The sequence below is a fragment of the Berghia stephanieae genome, chromosome 2, assembly GCF_034508935.2.
Source record: "Berghia stephanieae isolate SIO BIC M18660-M18661 chromosome 2, UCSD_Bste_1.3, whole genome shotgun sequence".
Taxonomy (NCBI): domain Eukaryota; kingdom Metazoa; phylum Mollusca; class Gastropoda; order Nudibranchia; family Aeolidiidae; genus Berghia; species Berghia stephanieae.
In genome coordinates this window covers 46,387,742-46,410,272 of record NC_088361.1, presented here as the reverse complement: position 1 = coordinate 46,410,272, position 22,531 = coordinate 46,387,742, and the positions used below count along the sequence as shown (strand labels likewise).

General features: G+C 36.6%; 1 protein-coding gene across 4 annotated transcripts in view; it reads left to right on the top strand.

The window, feature by feature from the left end:
* The window catches only part of LOC144965007 (uncharacterized), a 76,064-nt gene extending 62,656 nt beyond the window's left edge, over window positions 1-13,408 (top strand). For all 4 annotated transcript variants that reach the window (XM_078899856.1, XM_078899854.1, XM_078899853.1 and 1 more), the window contains 7 exons: window positions 1,059-1,140; window positions 6,255-6,329; window positions 7,815-7,880; window positions 9,057-9,283; window positions 9,684-9,865; window positions 11,364-11,408; window positions 12,624-13,408. In XM_078899856.1, coding sequence (XP_078755982.1) covers window positions 1,059-1,140; window positions 6,255-6,329; window positions 7,815-7,880; window positions 9,057-9,283; window positions 9,684-9,865; window positions 11,364-11,408; window positions 12,624-12,746 — 800 coding nt within the window. In that variant the 3' untranslated portion in view covers window positions 12,747-13,408. The remainder of the gene's footprint in view (window positions 1-1,058; window positions 1,141-6,254; window positions 6,330-7,814; window positions 7,881-9,056; window positions 9,284-9,683; window positions 9,866-11,363; window positions 11,409-12,623) is intronic.
* The last annotated feature ends 9,123 nt before the right edge of the window (window positions 13,409-22,531 follow it).

Sequence of the window (22,531 nt, the reverse complement as noted above, 5' to 3'; positions counted from 1 at the left end):
TTTTTTCAAGAATACGGCAGTTGGTACTTGACAAGCTGTAAGCATTTCGGCTCGATAAATTACTATTATTACTATTCATAGGTGGACTTTCCCCATTGTGTTAACCAATAGCGATTGATAAAACACATATTTTCATTCAAGCGAGAAAACGTTGAACCGTGTCAGTTGTTTGGTTTCTATAAAAAATGAATGAAAACATGGGATTTGTGACACACCCTCAAACCCGCTCGGACAAATATAGCTGGTTGTATACAAACAATAGAATGGAGGGGGTTGTCATCATTCTGCCCTTTGTTATTGTTTTTCAACCGTTAATTGTGTGATTAGTTCTCACTTATTCGCTCAATCGGACTAAACTTTTAACCTAACGCAGTTTTCTATGACAGTTCGAATGATCAAGCGCACGGTAGAACTATAATGAATATTTTACTTAAACGCATAGTATGAAGGGCAATACCTCGCAGTCGCTTAGTAAAGAAAGCATTTACTACATTTGACTGTCCGAGGAGCGTGTTTATGTTCCCTTCCACTATATCAGACCTGCCAATTAGAAATTGGAAGAAATTCGTAGTTTCCGGGGATAATAACACAGTAGACATTTTAACTACCATTAACAATCACCATTTGTTTTTGGTTAAATAAATTAAATTAATGCTTTGAACTCCTTTATATACCAGCTCTGACAACAAAACTTTGTTTTCCAAGAAGTTTATTTAATTAAAGATCTTTATATAATTGTCAATTAGGACCAGAAAATTCGTAGTTCTACGAAATGTTCGTAGTAGTTGGCAGGTCGGCACTAGATGTCTATTGATGCTATGCGTTTATGAAAAATACTCTCAACATCCGCCTGCCGGATGTAACGTGCCAAGACACAAAACGTTATGTAATTTTTTTACGAAAATGCTTGATTAATTCGAGGCTCAAACCCAGGACCTTCCTGGTCACAGTGCAACGCCTTAATCACTGGGCTACCTGGACTTTGTTTGATAAAACGTTAGACATTAACACCCTTCCCCTCCACTCTTGACAACCAGTTTGTTCCTTCCACTCCACAGAGGCACCGTTCACCGGGGATGACATTCATCACGCTATCAGACGAGGCAACATGGAAAAGCTTCAAATCATTCTGGACTCGGGGTAAGCTCTCTCATAATTCTTGCTGTATATTTAGATCTGGCGAGAAGACACAACCTTGCCTTACTCCCCTCTTTATTTCTTGGAATTCACTTGTTTCTTCCTCTATTCTCACTGCTGCTGTTTGGCCCCAATATAAGTTTGTGATTATTCTCATATCTTTTACATCTATGGGGGGCGAAGTGCCTTGTGGTTTTATAAAGGCATTGAATTGTGACCCCTCCCGTGTTGGAGCCCCACTTAAGGCGCTTTCGTTTTTTTTTTCCGTGGGCAAGATTATTAACCCCCGATCTGCTCACTTGGACACCATGGATGATTCCCGTTGACTTCAGATAGCTTGTTTGGTGGATTATCTATATTCCTTCATGAAATGCCTAGGCGACAGGATCTATTGGTGCTGCAACGGAAGGGCATAATTTTAAAAAAATCTATCTATGCCAATATTCTGAAGTATGCCGGTCAATTTTGACTTTTGTACTGTTTCATGCACACCTTTTTGGGGGTTTTTTTTCTCACACCTGTGCCTGCTCCGTGTTTTATCACTGATATTAACAAGGGTTTCATAACACTTCTCTATAATTGATCTTGGAGAGCTCTTTTCCACACCAGACCACATTCTTAACAACTCGGCAAATGAAAGACACGAAAGTGCCCATAAGTGGCTGGCCGCTCATTTCGGGGACTGTTTAAAGTACATTAACCTTATTCAAATATCACAGTCTGTGTGTCCATATTGTCTAGACTAATGGAAAGGCATGGGTGACGATTCGGTTCTACTTATAAAAAACACGTTTTTAATTTTTGGACAGAAAACTCGTCCAAATATCGATCGATTAGAATGACCGTCAACTTGTCAAAAACTCTCAAATATGGGACTTCAGCGGAGTCGCAGGTTTGAGAGTTTTTGACAAGTTGAGGGTCATTCTAATCAATTGATATCTGAAGGACGAGTTTTCTGGACAAAATTTGTTGTTTTTTTCCCCCCAGAGTATTAGTGAGTCCGAATGCCTTTTGGCTCTTTGATTAATTCATAAGTCATAAAAAATTCAAAGTGATCGGATATGATCGATAATTAGCCATTCATCGATAGACCAGGTCTTAATGGGCTATCGATCAATATTCATTGATTATCCCAAGCCATTTAGAATTGGGGTGGGTGGTGAGGTGTGGGGTGGGGTGGGGGGGGGGGATTGATTGTATAATACGGATGGCAACCCATATTAATCATTCTCTGCCCCATCATGGCATTTATTTACTGTTGACGTCATTAATTGTTATACAATAAGCTTATCCAAGCGGAAGTGACGTTAGAATATTTCGTGCTGCAAATGGAATCCAGGGGAGGGGGGGGGGGTGTCCTCTCAAAGTGTACACTCAAAGGGACCGAGATCGATCCCGGGTGCAGTCGAGATTTTATTATAACCCCCCCCCCCACCCCTATCCACCCAGCAGTGAATTTGGCGGAAGGCACTTTTCTTTTCGATAGACTAGCGTCCTATCTAAAGGATAGCAAGCAATTGCTATTGTCCGTTTCAAGCTGGCTCCATGGGCCGAATGGCTCTGAAAGACTACATTTTTACGTTTTAATCGAATCCAGAATGGAAATAAAAAAAAGGTAGTTTTCATACAGCGAAACAAAGTTCAGAATTGATATATTATGCTCTGAAATACTAAGCCGACGTGAAAATTTAACGTGCTGGTTGAATCCATGACTCATGAGATGGGACACGCATACGCACATATTCCAGTGCGTTAGAGAATGTGTGGAAGCAAAACGGACCAACACAAAACTATGTGTATCCTTGTACGTGTATAGATAGAGTGCGATTGGCTAAGAAACTCACAGCATTGCCATCCGGAAGTATAATGTACCAACACACAAAACTATGTGCAGTCTTGGTCGTTTATAGTCTGGTTAATACAGTTTAGTGAGAGAATTGCTCATAAACGCGGATGGCAAATAGCAATAACAAAGACCAAATTAACGTCAACTTCATAATATCTGTATGTGACCTTGAACGTTTAAAGTCAGGTTTATACAGTTTAGTGAGAAATGTTCATAAAGATGGATGGTAAAAAACAACAACAAAGAGCTGAATGACAACTTCGTTCCTTCTATAATGCACACATTAAAACAAGTACCTACTCATGTCATTCTAAAATAAGCAGGCCCTCTTTCCGCAACATGTGTGTGTATGTGTTAAGATTCATTGGGGCTCCTTGCTTTTGAGAGCGTGTCAGACGTGTTAATTTGTGTCACGCTACAAAAATCAGTGGGCCTCATAATCTTATTTCTTGTGTGGCAATGGACTTATTGGTGATATGATGTGAGAGAAAATAACCACAACTTCAGCTGCCAAGACAATCTCAATAATTGATGGTTCCTTCGTGACCTCTTGCTGCTATGCTTCTCAAACTATTGACTCTTGTTGCTATGCCTGTCAAGTTAAAGATTGAACGGAGATGGCGTCACTCTGGTCTTTGTTATTGTTTTTTGTCATCCGCTTTTATGAGTAATTCTCACTAAATTATATCAACCAGACTATAAACGTTCATGTTTACACGTGTGTTGGTCCGTTGTACTTCCGGATGGTAATGTTGTGAGCTTCTTAACCAAGTGCATACTATCTATTGACATGCCTTTTTACTATCTTATAGTAGGAGTCTTGAGTTATTCAATCAGCATACAGTGCATACACTTTTGAAAATTACGTCAGTTATCATATATTATTTTATCAAAACTAGTCAAATAAACAGTTCAGTGGTTTCATTTTTGACTCGAAAATTTAAAATAAAGTATATTTTGACCCTGAAATTAATCGACTATCGATTACCGAAGACCCATAGCCACCTTTGGTACATGCCTATCACCCGAAGCAAACAACTCGTCGTCTATCTTCAGCACCTCTCACGATGTTAATAGATAGAACGAAGATGACATCACTCAGGCCTTTTTATTGTTTTTTTTTTTTTGCCATCCATGTTTGTGAGTTATTCTCACTAAACTGTATTAATTAGACTATAAACGTTTTGTGTAGCCATTGTTAACTTATAGCCTGACACTGACCAAAATATTACGTCAAAAGACAAGTCTTTGGCTGCAAAAGAAAACAACTCGTGAGTTGAATTCAATAGTTCAACCAATGGAATCACTTGTTTCCTTGAGCACCACTAACGACAACTCACTAAACGCTGCACAAATCTTAAAAATGACGTCAAATTGTACGTCCTAGAGGGTTTTAGCGTCAGGCTATGTTAACGATGGCTCGGAAGAGCGTCGCGCTTCTGTCCTAGCGACACTTGGACTAGTATTTTGTCGTCATTTTTAGGTAAGTGCACTGTCCAGTGACGTGTCGTTAGTAAAAACTGATCCCATTGGCTGATCCATTGAATACAACTCACAATTTGCTTTCATTTGGTGGCAGCTGCCTTGTATTTTGACGTCATGTTTTAGTCTGTGTCAGGCTATGAGTTGATTAGAGACTTCGAACTAAGTCGCTACGGACACCGCAGCCGTCGTTAACGGATACCTGACACTAAAACCCACTAAGACCCATATTTTGATGTCATTTTTAAGTTTGTGGACCGCCTAGTGAATTGTCGTTAGTGGTGCTCAATGAAACAAGTGATCCCATTGGTTGAACTGTTAAATTCATGATCCCATTGGTTGAACTGTTAAATTCAACTCGCGGGTTGTTGTCTTTTATTTGACGTCATTTTTTGGTCAGCGTCGGGCTATAAGGTAACGATGGCTACGAACTGACACTCAGCAAGCAGAACGTGTTAAAAGTACATCGATACGTAACGATAGTCACTCCCTTGATCCTGCAAATACCGATGCTGTACACAGATCACGTTCCACGCGATACATTAGTACTCACGAGACCGGAAATAACAGTTGTAGTTTCATGACGTCAATGTTTTTTCGGTCACATGACATCTATATAACTCACTCGTCCTACTTGGAGTACCCTTATAATATGGTTTTGTGGCCCGAATTATGGCAGTCCCCATTGGTTCGATAGCTCAGTTGGTAGAGCGCGAACTTCACACGCAAATGGACCAAGATCGATCCCGGGTGTAGTCGAGATTTTTCTGACCGCACTGTCCACCCAGCAGTGAATGGGTAGCTGAGTCTGTTAGATTTGGCGGAAAGTACTTTGCGATATACTAGCATCCTACCCAAACCATAGCAAGCAACTGCTATTGTCCGTTTCACGCTACAGAAACCGGGATAAACACCGGCTCCATGCGCTCTGAAAGACTACAGATTGGTTCTATAGGTTTTGGTTCAAGTCCCGCTGTTAGCAATGCAAGGTTGAGTCCGTGGAAAAGGATCTTTATACATACATCTCTCACTGCACACAGGTGTAGAATGAATAACTGGTCGAGAAGAGCGTTGTGTCTGTCCGACAAAATATTAAAAGCGCCTCTTACATGTTATATCTTGATATTGGCTTGGGACCGACATGCTCTTACATTTGCAGGTCTGATAAAAAGTAAAATAAGATTCCCTATGTTCAGAAACAAGAGTGGGTCTGACACACTTGAGTCTATGTGGTCTTTTGCTATGACACTGGCCTTCGAATCGGAAAGTCCTGGGTTCGAGTCCCGTTTTCAGCCAGTCTGACATTAACGTTTATATACTCTAAATGTAGCTACTGATTGAGAACATCTTTTGTTCCATGCTCAAATCACTGCCGTTTTTAGATTATACTACACGGGTCTTAAAAACCATGGTTTTTTTTTAAATTATTTTTTTAACGTTTGTTAATTCAATTTTTAAAAAAAATGAAATGTCTGTCTGTAAGAATAATAATAATAATTATAGTAATAATAATAATAATAATAATAATAATAATAATAATAATAATAATAATAATAATAATAATAATAATAATAATAATAATATATATATATATATATATATATATATATGTGTGTGTGTGTGTGTGTATATAAATACATTACAAAATCAAGATACACATCTACCATATCTTTTTACACCATTGAACGTTGATTTTCAGTTTATTTGATCGTGCACCCAATATATATATATATATATATATAATATATATATATATATATATATATATACCTATATTGTTCATCCCCAGACAAGTTCAGCCCGACGCCCAGGATGAGAAAGACTGGAGTGGATTAGTGGTGGCCGGGCTACAAGGGAAATTTGAGTGAGTAGTTGGTGTTTACGGATTAGTATGCGGCTATGTAGTCTTGTGGTCTGATACTCCCTTTCGGATCCGAAGGTCCCGCTCTGAGTGGCGCATAGTTCAGTCCTTGGAAAAGGCTCTTTACTCAATTCTCTCACCGTATTCAGGTGTAAAATTAGTACCTGGCCGTTAACAACTTTGTCTCAGTCGGAAAAAAAAGATTGTAATATCGCCTAACAGGCGTCATGTCTTGTCCTACGTGTTAAGTGTTGCTATTGGATAGGGACTCCTTGTAATGCGCTTTGAGCAAGTTTAGTTGATATTGTACCTATATAAAAGATCAAAAGATAAATTGGCCAAATTCAAACAAGACTAAAATCAGCCATGGCCAAAGCCCCTTGTCAATTTCCAAAAGCCTAACTGGTTGGGTGACAGAAAATAATAAATTGTCCTTCAGAGCCATTAGGTCCATGGAGCCTGAGTTTATCCCTGAGTTTCTATAACGTGACAGAGAAAAGGACCCTAGCAATTGCTTGCTATCCGTTGGATAGGACGCTGATCTACCGCAAAGTACTTTCCGCCAAACCGTAACTACAGTTACGCCATGGGTCAGAACATTTACAACAAAATCCCTTGACATGAGAATGAATTGGAATTTGTAAAGCGGATGCATAAATTTTCACACAAAAAAAAACAACCAAATAAAAAAAAATAATAACAAAAATCAAAAACAAAACAAAACAAAAAATAAATAAATAAATAAAATAAAAAAATGAAAAAATTAAGTAAATAAATATGAAATGTTTTTTGTTTTTTTTCGCGCCATGTCGGCTGCGAGACAAATGCAGATCTCAAACTTGCAGTGAACATTTGAAAAATATACGACGTGCGCTATTTTGCAGGTCTGATACCTCAATTTATTATGGGCTCGTTGTTGTAATGGAATTCTCATAAAAAATGACGCAAAATATTGTCCACTACAACAATGATAAACTAGGTCCATAATTACGTTCGGATGTCAGACCTGCATATATATTCGGCCATGAATAAAGAACATTAAAAGGGATCTGTTGCAAATTTTTATGCTGCGTTTTTTGTTGTGGTTGACGGATTATTTAACGTGTAACTAATCTACAATCACTAAAGGACCAGTAACAGGGGTCCCGATAGCTCAGCTGGTAGAGCACTCGCTTCACACATTTGGGACCGAGATCAATCCCGGGTGCAGTCGAGATTTTTTTTCTGACCTCCCCCCCCCCCCCCCCCCCCCCCAACCCCTTTCCACCCAGCAGTGAATGAGTAGCTGAACCTGTTAGATTTGGCGGGAAGTATCCCTACTTTGCGATAGATAGCATCCTGTCCAAAGCATAGCAAGCAATTTCTTTTGTCCGTTTCACATTATAGTAACAGGAATAAACTCTCGTCTCCATTGGCCGAATGGCTCTGAAGGACTACTACTAATCTACCATCTCCCCCCCCCCCCCCCCCTCTCCTTTTTCTCACTAGATGTATGACTCTGTTACTGGAAGCCGGTGCTGATGTGAACAGGAAAGACGCCAGTGGTAAAACGCCGTGAGTAGTTTTTATTGCTTTTCATAATATAAATAAATAAATAAAATAAATAAAATAAAAGTCCCTTTATTCATCCCATAGGGGAAAATTGTCTCTAGGGTATAGTCCAAGAGAAGACTGGAATAACTCAGGCGTCAGCCGCAATGCAGCGCCGCAAATTGAGCTTGGGCGAGGTGACTTGCTCAAGGCCACACAACGCAGCGGCGGGTGATCGAACTCGGACCTTTCGAGTACGAAGCAAAGACCGTACCGCTGAGCAACGCTGCCCCATAATATTTATTTGTTTATTAATTCGTTTATTTATTAATCAATCTATTTATTCATGTATGGGGATAAAAGCAATACATAATGTGCTGAGTAGATCTTTGAGTGTAAAACCCATTTTACAAAGATGACCCCTGTCTGTAATTACGTTCTGTTCTTCATCAATTAACCAGTAGATATTTGACCAATCAAAGCATTGAATTTGTGACACACCTTCACACGTGCTCGGACAAACATCGTTGGTTGTTTATAAACAGTGACGTGAATGAAATTGGCTTCTCTCTGATCATTGTTATTGTTTTCATACCTCCAAGTGGCTGAATAGTTCTCACACGACTTTCTCAATCAGGTTATAAAAGTTCAAGTTTACACATTGTTTGCTGTGTTGGTTCTATTGATTAAGCTGTAGACTAGTGGGTATTTTACTTAGAAACGTACTATCGATAGTAAAACCTTTGTAGTTTTTACTACGAGGCGCAACTCACCTTCATATTATCTTACGAATTTCACCCCCCCCCCCCCCCCCCACCAAAAAAAAAAAAAAGGATTATGATATTGCCCTTGTGAAAAAATTAATTAATTAAGCTACTTCAAGTTTTCGATGAAAAAGATATACATGCAAGGGAAATAACTAAATTAATTTTTAAAGCAGACAGGGTAGGCATGATTATGTCCCCTATATTCATACCAAATTATTATTATTGTTGACAGTTCTTAATTAAGAACAATGGCACACGACCGCCTATGCTGCAGACTTGGTGAATGCAACTGTGTTAATTTACTGTAAAGCAGAATATCCTGAAGACGATTAAATTATTCTTTGAACACATTCACACACACACACACACACACACACACACACACAGACACTCAAATCTACAAATGTTCTTGTTTCTCTAAATGTCAAACCAGATTGATCCACGCAGCCAGTCGGGACCTGCTGGAAACCGTCAAATTCCTATGTGAGAACGGAGCCGATGTCTTGACGCTGGATAAGTCAGGGATGGCCGCAATCCATCACGCAGTGGATGGTGGATACGTCAAGGTGGTTGAGTGGATGTTGGATAACTCGGACAAGTATGGGTTTGATATTGAACAGATGGAGACATCCAATGGCATGACCCCACTCAACAGATGTGGTAGGTTTCCTCTCTCTAACCCCCCCCCCCCCTCTATCTCACTACTCTCTCGCTCTTTCTCTCTCCCTCTCTCTCTAAGCGTGTGTGAGTGTGTGTGTGTGTGTGTGTGTGTGTGTGTGTGCGCGTGCGTGTGTGTATGTGGTGACTTTGTGTGGTCTGGTGGTATGGCACTCATCTTCGAACTAGAAGGTCCAAGGTTCGAATCCCAATAGGATGACTCCACTCAACAATAGAAGTGGTAAGCTCTCCCTCTATTTACCCCCCCCCCCCCCCCCCCCCCCTCTCTCTCTCTCTCTCTCTTCCGTGGGAATGACGCTATGCGCTATATATATATTCATAAATATTCACTAATTCATTTTGATTATCTCAACCCCCCCCCCCCTCCCCCTCCCTCTTTCAGCTAACATGACCCCCGACTCCAAGGCCTATGAATTGGCAGCCAGTCTACAACTCCGAGGTGCCAACATGTCCAGCAAATCCTACAACAATTTCACTCCACTCCTCAACGCCATCATCCGGAAAAAGCCGAAATTGGTCGAGTTCTTTTTAGCCCGAGGAGCTGATATATATGAAGTCAACGAGGTCAGTATAGAAGGAATGAAATTGACGTCACTTAGCTCTTTGTTATTTTTATTTTTTTTAGCCAGTTTTATGAGCAGTTCTCAAAAGATTGTACCGTATCAATCAGACTATAACATTTTAGGTTACAAATCATTTTATAAGTTGGTACCTTTCATCTGAGGGATAAATGTGACTATTTTACTTAACTCTCTCCTTACCGATCATATTCGTGATTTTTTCAGAAATGTTATACCTACCCAACACAGAACTTGACTTTTTACACATACTAGATATGCATATTTTTGTGTAGCATACCGAGCTTTATAAAATAAAGATTTTTCATAAACGGTTGTAATATACAAAACAAATCTGATTAAGAAACATGTGACGATTTTCCTGTAGTTGGTAAGGAGAGGGTTAAACACACAGCATCAAATGAAATGTGACTGTTGTCTCCAGTAGGAGATCCAGATGCCAAATCAACGATTTTAAGTTTTAAAAAATCAACGGAAAATTGACATCTTTATCTGTTGATTTTAAAAAATAGACAACGACATTCAGTTCTCCTCAAACATAACCCAGGTCTTATTTGATTCTCACATGAAATCCTATTTTTAGCATCTGGATCTTCCCTACACAATTCCATTGTAGGTCGATGGGCCACAAAATCTATATATATATATATATATATATATATATATATATATATATATATATATATATATATATATATATATATATACATATATATATTTATGTGTGTGTGTGTGTGTGTGTGTGTGTGTGTGTGTGTGTGTGTTTTAAGTTTAGCTAATTTGGGTTGTGAGAAATGCTTCTATTGAGAAGATTAATTTGGGATTTTTTTTGTGTGTGGATTTATGACATAAATTTCATTTTAGATTAATTATTTCTAGAAATATTACAACCATAATAAATTTTTCGTACAATCCAATGCTGAAATGGGATATTTTTTTATCAAAATGAAAATTAGAACTAAAAAAAAAAAACATTTAAAAACCGATCCTTATATTTATCCTTATGAGGAAATTTTCCTTAGGGTCTAATCCAAGGGAAGAGTGGAATAAGACATGCGTTAGCCACGCAGTGAAGTGCTTCAAAGTGAGCCAGGGCGATATGACATCATGCAAGAGGGGGGGGGGGGTTGAAATGGTCATGAAGGAAGAACCACGTCTGTGCCATGCCCCCCCCCCCCCCCCCCCCCCCCCCCCACATGGATATTATTTAAAATATCATTTCGATAAGTAATAAGATCTTGGAACTGGAACGTAGACAAAATAAATAAAGATAAAATATTTATCTACCGTCTGCTTGGATTTTAAAGAAATGTGTTTATATTTTTATTGTTTTTGTACTGGCTGAAGAAGGGTTTTAAGCCTGTGACGTATGTGTTTGGTATTTTGGGGTGGGTTTTTTCTTTTAAGCTGTTGATTTTAAAAAAAGTATAGTGTGTTTTTTTAATAATTCATGACAATTTCATAACATAATTTTTCTTTGCCAGAACGGTCAAACTCCTGTGGAAATAGCACGCAGTGTTGGTCACGTGGTGAGTCATTTTGTTTTGTTTGTTTTTATAGGGATTTACAGCATTTATCACACGCCTATGTCAATCCTATCCTTAAAAAGGAAGAAGATAGGACTATCCGTTTTTAAAATAAAAAATCAAGCAAAATTTTTAAAAAGAGAAAAAAGAAGAAAAAAAAATATAACCAAGCAAGAAATCAGAAAACAACTCAGAGAATGATAATATTGTTGAATGGAGCCGTCACTGCGTTGATGGTGATGATAATAATAATAATAATAATAATAATAATAATAATAATAATAATAATAATAATAATAATAATAATGAGAGGGACGCTCTACACTGGTGGATGATGTCGGTTGTAGAGGTCCCATTCGTGGCCAGGCGGAGTAGCAGCGTTAGGTGGCCGATGGCATCGATTATAGAGCTTACCTCTTGATGCCAGGCGGAGTCGCGGTATAGAGAGTATGCGGGAAGGACTAAGAAAGTTATTTTTAGACGTTTTACACAATTCTGTCTCTTGATTACGGTACAATGACGACCAATGGTTTCAACACAATTGACCCTATATCGAATAAAACGCTACAACTACAAGGAAAAAAAATGACTGTGAATGGGGTTAATCCATATCACATACAACCGGAAAACTGGACAAAGGATGTCAAGACTTATCCTCCTATAACGTACCACGGTATTTTTTAGCTAGATGGCGTCGATTGAAGAGCGTTCCTGTCTTGGCCAGACAGTGTTGCCGTAAGTCAGATCGTGGGTTCGAATCCTCATTTCCACAAAAGTTATATTCTCTATTGCCTTCTGGCACTTTTATACTCACTTCATTTCTTGTTATCATTCATGTTATTTCCGTGTAGGTAAGAGATACCCCCCCCCCCCCCCCCCAAAAAAAAAAAAAAAGATGACACTCTCAAATCATTATTTAGAAGAACCTATAGATAACAAAAAAAAAATACTTTTATAATGAGGAGATGTCGTAGAGGGGAAAATTGGATATATTAAATACATACCATTGGTGTTAACTTGACGCCATTTGATATTGAACACTGGTATAGTTCAATCTGCTTAATCGCACACTCCGCTTAATCCACACACTAACCCAAACTCCATAGGGTGTGCGATTAAGCGGAGTCGACGGTCGACTGATTATTATAAGTTTGTTTGAACAATTTCAATATGATCAAAGTTTGTATTTCACTTGATTTTACATCAACCACTCCACAGCAAATCATGAGAGCTTTTGAAGACAAAATCCAGCAGCTTAACATGTTACCCAAGGCCAAGAAAAAGTCTGTGGCCGAGAAACAACCACAACAACAGCAGCCCGTGGAGGTCAAGGTCTCATGAAAACGGGAATTCCCCTTTCTATCATTCATCATAATTGTTACCCACACACATACACACATACATCACACAAGCCCCTGACAGCAAAGAAATAATCTGTATGTTTAAAAAAATATATTTAAAAAAATTGGAATTGATTTGAAAAACGAAATTGCATCAACCAAATATGTTTCATTTCCCAGCCTTATGAATTGTCACTTTAATATTGATAATTGGGAAGGAAAACAGCTGACAGGATATTAGGGGGGAAAAATGGGACCGGGGGTTCATATTTCTCTATTAAACCTATTCCATTTACTCGGTTATCTGGGTTACCTGAAGTCTTTTCTTGCGATAGACCCGAAAGGAATAATTTCACCTGAGGACAGAATAAAGGTTTGTTTTTTTTTAATTCAAACCCTCTCTCTCTCTCTCTCTCTCTCTCTCTCTCTCTCTCTCTCTCTCTCTCTCTCTCTCTAAAAGTCCCACATTAAGCCTGTCAGGATATTCGCCGCCGCCCCCCCCCCCCCCAAAGACTCTCAAATCCTTATATAGGGGGAAAATTGCATATATCAAATACATACCATTAGTGTTAACTTGACGTCATTTTGGTATTGATTACTGGTACAGTTTTATTTTTTACTTAAGCAAAACTACGATAAAATAAAGACCAAAAAAAAAAAAAATATATATATATAATGAAACAACCTTAAAGCTTTTGCCAATATGTAGGTACTCAACACGGACACAACCCACTCCCATCAACAGCACCATTTTTCTAATTCCAATGCCAACGTCCAAACTAAAGCGTGGTGCAATGTGAAAACAGATCATGCTACTGCTACTGATACAAACCTCCCTTTAATCGCATCTTCTGATTTGGTGTACCATTTAATTGTCTTTCAATTTCAATCGTTTATTCTCTATCTAGAGAATCGTCATCAAACCAATATTATAATGCAATATTCATTGAAAGAAATATCATATGCGATAGGGACACCAAAACAAAACAAAGAAGCCAGAGCAAGAAATAAATAAATAAAACAAATAAAAAGAAGGCAATTTTTCTTCCCTGAGATGTGCAATCCATCCATGGTGTATAATAATATGAAAATGACGTCACTCAGCTCTTACTCTTTGTTATTGTTTTTAGCCAGCCATTTTTATGAGTATTTATCATTAAATTGTATCAATCAGATTATAAATTGTCAAGGTTACACAGTTTTGTCAGTTGATGTTGTCAGTAAATTACCTAAGCCAACAGCATCAAGGAACGTTTTAAAAATATGATATCGAAGGCTTTAAACAGATGATAGTTATAATAAACGAATCTTACAGATCAGATTTTTATTTCCCGAATAGTTGACATAGCATTGTTGTAACATATTGTCAGTGATGAAGATGTCCCTTGCTATTGCTAGGTTAGAAAATATCCCTTGCTAGAGATGAAAATGTCCCGTACTCGATCAAGTCCATGTGTTCTATTGTCCATCAAACTGCTGAAATTTCATGTATATTATTGGTGTTGTGCTACAGTGGAATCCGTATAAAGTCAATACTCCTAAAGACCACTTCTGCTTAAAGTCGACACGTCTTCTTGGTCCCAGATATTCTGTTCTATTTATCTAAGTGTGTTCCATTAATAATGGACTGAACAAGTGTGTTCCATTGATAATGGATAAAACCAGCCTTGCTTAAAGTCAACCAATCTTTCTGGTCTGGGGTGTTTGCTTTATCAGGATTCCACTATATTCAGTAGAAATAAAATCCGAGAGAAAAATTGTATAACTCCATATTTGACATTTCAAGTAACATTTATTATCAAATGACTAAAACACAAGTCAATTAATACCAACTGTTTTCATTGTGAATTCCTCACATACATACACCGTGTCATCCTCATCCACATCATCAATGTACGACCCACATCAAATGTGATAAAATATTCTATTTCTTCTTCCCTCATCATTCTGAATATGTTTTATATTTCATTCTCATTGCTTCATATTGCAAACCCCACACAATATCATGGATACACATCGAAGAAACAATCTCAATATTGTAAGAATATGTTAAAATTAATTTTTAAAAAGCAAGAAACAAAATTTAAAACTCTGAATATTGGTGTATAACAAATATTAGAATTAAAACAAGAAACTTGAAGAAAGAAACAATTAAAACAATGAAACAACAAAACATTCCAAATGGTAAACACACGTTGTGTAATAAAATTAAAAAAAAAAAAAATTGACGGAAGGAAAACTTTAATTTGAGTAAACTTTGTTCGGCTTAATGTGCAGTTGAAGCACCGAGAGGAAAAAGTAAAAGTAAGTTAACATTGTTTGGCCTAATTAATGTGCAGTTGAAGCACCAAGAGGAAAAAGTAAAAGTAAGTAAACATTGCATTGACATCAATGCCAAATTTGACATTTCCCATTCCTGAGCATGCAAATGTTGATAAGAACAAGAAATGGAGTGAGTAGAAAAGTGCCAGAAGACAATGGAGAATAAAAAAAACTTTCTGGCAATTGGGATTTGAACCCATGGCCCAACTGTTTTACGGAGTGGCATGGGTTTGAATCCTCGTCGTCGCAAAGTTTTTTCTCTCTGGCACTTTTCTTTCACTTTATTCCGTGATATTTATCAACATAAGTTCCTGCTCCACTCACTTCTCTGAATAAATATTTATACGTTTGATAACAAATACAGTGTACATTGAATGTAGATAATTAGGTTAGTTGATCTGGATGTCAGCTCCGATTTGATTTGAATATATAAAAAGTAATAAGTGAATGAATAAATAAATGGATAGATAAATACATAGAAGGATAATGATAGAAAAATAAAGATTAATAAATAAATAAATAAATAAATTATAATAGCAACATTTTCTTATTTTCCTTTTAATCTAATTTTGCTACAAACACGCTTAAACTTCTCGATTAGACTATGACGGAAACATACATCTCATTCACTGAAACACATCAAGGAATGAATGCTATTACAAGAATTTATGACAGGACAATGGCAACAACTAGGACAACAACAACATCAACAACAAAAACAACAAAAGTGCATCAACCTCCTTATGACTAGACACTGGTATCATTATGATCATTGTGAATATATTGAAACAACATGGAATATCGACAACTGTTTGTGTTATTGTTTTAGGGGGTTTCACAACGTTTACGAAATTATTAGGTCAGGTCAGCACCATCATCAACATTAATTCCAATGATACATCACAATGCACTTACCAATCTGTCATGGAATTGTTGTATATACAAAAATCAATATTCAAATTGGTGAATTTGACAAGAAATAAGTTAGATGGCTAACTACTAAGCAAGTGGAATAGAAAAAAAACAACAACCCCCTGATTAACCGATTAACTGCCATACTCTAGAAAAAAACTCATATTTAAAAATTTGGCCAGAAAACTCATCCTTCAAATATCGATCGATTTATAGGACCTTCATTTTGACAAAAAGTCTAATCCTGGGACTTAAATCAAGACTTCACGAAAACCCAAGTTTGAGAGTTTTTGCCAAGACAAGGACCATTTAAATCGATTGATATTTGAAGGGCGAGTATTCTGGCCAAAATTTTATATAAGTTTTTCCAGGGTCCAGCACTTAACTGGTTAATAAAAGTTTCTCAGACTCAAAAAAACTTTCCATTTCTAATTCTCATAGCTAAAATTACATTTTTCGACATCCCCCCCCCCCCCCCCCCCCCACCCACCACACACACACACCACTGGATATAACATCAGCCCTTGAGAACTTGTGTCACATGTTAACTTCATGTCGTGGAAAAATGCACTGCAAAATAGGATTAGAACAAAAGGGACAATACTATTTATTCATGTCAGGAAAAGTAGATAACTCAACACGCTTTTGGGCTTGTATTATTGCATTGAATAAATTAAACACATAGAGCATGGTTATACGATATACAAATTCTATGTATTATTATATTTTTCATTTTCATGATTGTTTTGTTTTCAATATGACACCATTGATGCATTGCTCATGTAACAATTACGATTCAACTCATATTGTCTCTGTGTTTTGTAGAAAACATTGTATCAAACAGTCGATATGTCAGACTCAACAATAAAACAAATGCTGAACAGAAAATATATTGAATTTACATTTTATATATACATAAGATACATACGACGCCTCTCTGTTATCACTCTTTCGTTTATATATATATATATATATATATATATATATATATATATATATATATATATATATATATATATATATATATATATATATATATATATATATATATATATATATATATATATATATATATATATATATATATATATATATATATATATATATCATTGATGGATGTCCTGTAGTTCTGACAGTGCTCAATCAACTCAAAGCATTATAAAATGAGTTTAAAAAACTCACATTTCATCCAGACGTGTCGAAACAGTCGTATTGTTGGACGAAACATGAGTTAATTTCACTCATTTTATATATATATATATATATATATATAATATATATATATATATATATATATATATATATATATATATATAGCATGTTTTTAGGGACTTTACGACACTGTAAGGTCAAACAGCGCCAGTAATAAAGAAGATGACAGAGGAAAGTTTTAGATATAAAGTCGAAAGCACTACAGAAAAGAGAAGACAAAGGGGTTGGTTAAAATAGGGAACAGAAAATCCCATGATCAATCCACCAATGTGCCCATTTTAACATACCTTAAAGTCCAATCCAGGCACGACCAAAGGATCTCACTATGAAGAATACACTCAAATGTTTACAAAGTACAACATACAGTATTCAAAAGTAATAATGATAACAGAACAAAACAGTATCAGAGAGGTGGTTTACAAGGAACAAAATTTCGTCTCTCAAAAAATAGGTACTGTACATTTGACTGTCTTCCTCCTGGCTAAGGATCCCAACCAGGACCAGGAAATAAAACGAGCAATCCAGAACAAAGAGCAACATGGAAAGGGAAAACAGATAGGGGGGGGGGGTAGAAGACACAGCCAGTGACCTCCTTCCCACCAGGGCAGGTCAGAGAATCCCACCCAGTTGTTAGAAGTCCAGCTTTGAACTTAGGTCAAGTCATGCCTTTAAATTTTCAAACACAGTTTTAACTTCTTTCGACAACAAGAGCCTGGTAAGTGTTGTACAAACTATTGAGAATTTCTACATCAAATTACTTTCGTAAATGTGCCTTTTGAGCTCTTTCTAGGGAAGTTGTACAAATAAACAGCATTTTAGATTTTGGTGATAATTATTTTGCAAAGATTAAGATGCTTGACTAACTTTTTAAAATACTAAAAAAATTGAACTGGACAACAAGTGAAATTGGATCCTGTATTCAAAATAGAAATTTATAAATATCTATACAATCCAAATGGTGTCTAGTTCTGTAATGAGTCGTAAAAGTAGTAGTAGTAGTAGTAGTAGTAGTAGTAGTAGTAGTAGTAGTAGTAGTAGTAGTAGTAGTAGTAGTAGTAATTATAATAACAATGAGTAGAAGAAAAGAAGAAGAAGAAGAAGAAGAAGAAGAAGAAGAGGAAGAAGAAGAAGAAAAAGAAGAAAACAAAACAAGTGGCTGAGACACTGAAAATCCAAGCTTTGTACAAAATAGCCTTCATGATAATGCCATTGCTTACATGTCCAAAAGTATTGCTTGATATTAGGAGGTATATGGTTGACACAACAGTTGGCCTATAAATGGAAGAATAAACGGCTTTTACAATTATGGAAGAACAGACTTGACAACCTTTGGGAAATGAAAGCAGGGACACCCTTGCTTGCAGCGCCAAAGTCAGTCATTTTACGAGTGACTACTATTGCAGCCTCTTTTCTATGTTTTTTTATATGGTATTGCTTTTGTTTGTTTGTTTTTAAGGGTTTTACGACGTTTGCAACACATTTAGGTCATATCAGCCCTAGTAAAAAGGAAGAAAATTGGATAGTACAAACATTCTAGTTGTACAATTTAAAGGACGAGGAAAAAGTAAGAAAAAAGGATACGGTTCAAATAGGAAACAGATGTTGATTCCAAGAGCACACTATCAGTGTACTTAGTTTGAGATCACCTAAAAGTCTTTTGTTTGTTTGTTTGTTGCTTTAGGTCTCTTCCAACACAATTGAGGTTATATGAGAGACCGCTGAAACAAAAAAACAAGCAATCTAACAAAAATAGTACAAATGTAAATCAAAATCATAACCTAAAGATATCATAAGCTAAATTATAAATAACCAAGAACAAACAGGCAGAAGATTTACAGAAAAAAAAATATCCCCTGTCAAAAATACAATCACAAACCAAAGAAGCAGGATAGGCTAGTAAAGAGAAGAAGAAACGACATCACTATCGGATCGTACACCCATGAGAACATCATAGGTATATGATTCAAGGGTGATGCTCCCATCCAACCACCCGCCCTAAATGTCTTATCCAGACACCAGCACAAGATCCCACTAAGAGGAGTACACTCAAATGTTTACAAATCATATGTCTAAAATTAAAAAAAATAACAATACATAACAGAGAGAAAAAATATCATCTCCCAAAACTATAACTATACATTTGACTGTTTCCTTCCCAGCTTGGCAGAACTAAGTAACCTCATTCCAAGACAAAGACAGAAAGCATGTTGGAAAACAGATAAAAGGGGATAAAAGACACAGTGAGGACCTCCCTGCCCCTATGGAGTTTTTATGGTACTGTCATAAAACACAAAGAAAATTAGCTCATTTAGCACGCTTAGTAGAAGATACTCGTATGAATTGAATGAAGTGATTCTGTGCATAGTGGCGTGCATTCAAACTTCAATCTATACAAGCAAACTTGAGTATTCACAAGATCTATTTACACTTCGAAAAGAATATGGAGTTTTTTGATGAAGTCCTTAATGATTCATATCCCTTGTGGAAATATTTGGGTTGTGAATTTCAATTTAGAGGGCATTGAAAAAGGTAGAAAAATAAAACTATACTTAAAAGGGGATGGGGGATGGGTGTAGTTGTTTGTTTTTAGGCGGTTTACAGCGCACGCGATAGTTATAGGTCATTTTAGTGCCAGTAAAAAAAATGAATATGATAAGGGAAAAGTTGTAGATATGAAGTTAAAGCACCAACGACAAAGTAAGACAACGGGGACGAGTTCAAATAGGGAACCCAACAAATCCATCCATGCACCTATTTTGACATTACCCAAAAGTCCCATCCATATGAAGGATACTTTCAATTACTTACAAAACATAACATCATCTAAAACTAAAAACAATAATAGTGCAAAGACAGATAACAGCATGGAAAGAGAAAACAGATATATTACAGTGAATTACATAATCAGCCAGATGGTGAAAAGGTTTGAACTGAAATATTGCCAAGTTTAGTTAGACAAAGGTAAATTTCACTTCTAAATATTTTTTACAGTTAGTCTAGTTGAAAAAGTATGAAATTTGAGAAAAGTTCCTGGATACCTTTCCCATACATCTGACCATAACTTCATGAAAAATCACTGATTTACTTCAAATAAAAGATTAAAATGCTCTGGGGAGCATATTCTTTCAGAAAACGAGAAAAAAAAAACGCAAATTCAAAATTTTCACCTTCCGACTGATTATGTCATGCACTGTTTTGTTTTTGTTTTTAAGGGTTTTACGGCGCTTGCAACACATTAAGGTCATATCAGCGCCAGTAAAAAGGAAGAAAATGGGATAGTAAAAAGTTCTAGAATTACAATTAAAGCACCCAAGAAAAAGTAAGACAAAGGGGAACTAGGAACAAATAGGGAACAGATGTAGATTCCAAGAGCACACTATCATGTACTTAGTTTGAGATCACCTATAAGTCTCATCTGGACACAAGCACAAAATCCAACAAAGAGGAACACACTCAAATGCTTACACTATACATTAAAAATGACAAATATAATAATACATAACAGAGAGATGATTTACAAGGAAAAAAATATCATCTCCCAAAACAATAACTATGCATTTGACTGTTTCCCTCCCAGCCAGGACTCCAACCAGGGCCAGGACAAAACCAAGTAACCTCATTCCAAGACAAGGACAGAAAGCATGTTGGAAAACAGATATAAGGGGATAGAAGTCACAGTGTGTACCTCCCTGCCCACTATGGGAGGTCAGGATCCCCACCCAGATGTCATGCACTGACACATATAATAATAATAGGATAGAAGACAGAAAATGTGACCTCTCTCTACACCATGGCAGCTCCAGCTACTTGCTTTTCTCCAAAACAATGTAAATGTTGCTGCTCGAAGCTCGAGGAAATAAATAACAATGTGAAATTGAATGTAAGCTTCAATTTATTTACGAAAACAGATAGAATGGATGTTTTAGGTTTCCCTTTTATCAGTTTGAATGTTTTGTTTATTCATCTTAACAACGCAACTACCACATTATCTCATTCGTCTGTAATACTTCATTCGTCCTGTTCTGTTGATGAAGGGGAAACCCAAAACATCCATTTTATCTGTTTGCGTAATTAAATTGAAGCTTACATTCAATTTCACATTGTTATTTAATTCCCCAAAACAAGGACATTGAGTCAGCAGAGATACAACGGATTAACATGTACATTCTCCACTATTCACCAGTATGTAATTCGAAAACACTGAAAGACATCATCATAACCATTGCCATTGTGACAATTGGAATAGAATGATCATACACAAGAATAGAAAAATAAATTACTCTGAAATTACAACAAGACTCAAATATATGTTTTTCTGTCTGTCTTAAAAAAGGTTAAATATTTTCACGTAAAGATCTAGACTTTAATCTCCTGATATGCAACATCCTTTTGTGTCACTCGATCCTTTGTATTTTATTTTTATACACTAGATAAAACAATTTAAAAATTGTATTATTAAATTAAATTAGTGGAGGTGAGATTCACAATTTTGTCTACATTAAAAAGAAATAATGATTAAATTTAAGATTCTCTTCCCGAATCATGTGTGAACACAACAGACACGTTCAGACACTGATTGTCAAAAACACCAACAATGGCTGCCACATTCTTCAACTCTCTCTCCGGCCCCGAATACAAATACTCTAAATTGAGTGGACTTTGAGTAGCATTCAGATTCAGATTCAGATCTATATCTTTTCTAAAGAAAGTTCAGTACCTCGTTTCATATCTCAATATCGGAGGCAATGAACGGGGGAAGCTGAAATGTCTATTTAATTTATCTTTTTTTTTTATTTGTTTGTTTTTAAGGGTTTTTACGGCGCTCGCAACACATTTTGGTCATATCAGCGCCAGTAAAAAGGAAGAAAATTGGATAGTAAAAACATTCTAGATGTACGATTAAAAGGACTTGAGGAAAAAGTAAGACAAAGGGGAATGGTTCAAATAGGGAACAGATGTAGTTTCCAAGAGTACACTATCTGTGTACTTAGTTTGAGATCACCTAAAAATCTCACCCAGACACAAGCACAGGTCCCCACTAAGAGGAACACACTCCAGGGATGCCACTTTTCCGGTTTTAGCCGGAAATCCGGTTTTTTTACCACCAGCCGGTTTTAATCAGGAACGTTTTAATCCGGAACCTCCGGTTTTTGTCCGTCGTCACTATTCAAAAAAAGAATATTTTTTTTTTAAAGAAGAAGAAAAAAATCGCGGTAGTTTATCTCCGCCCATCCCCATCACTGAATTTGCCGTGTCAAACATTTCCCTCAAAACCACAAAATCACCATTATGTCTTATGTCATATTTGACACCTGTGCAATAGTCTCGTGAAATTTAGTG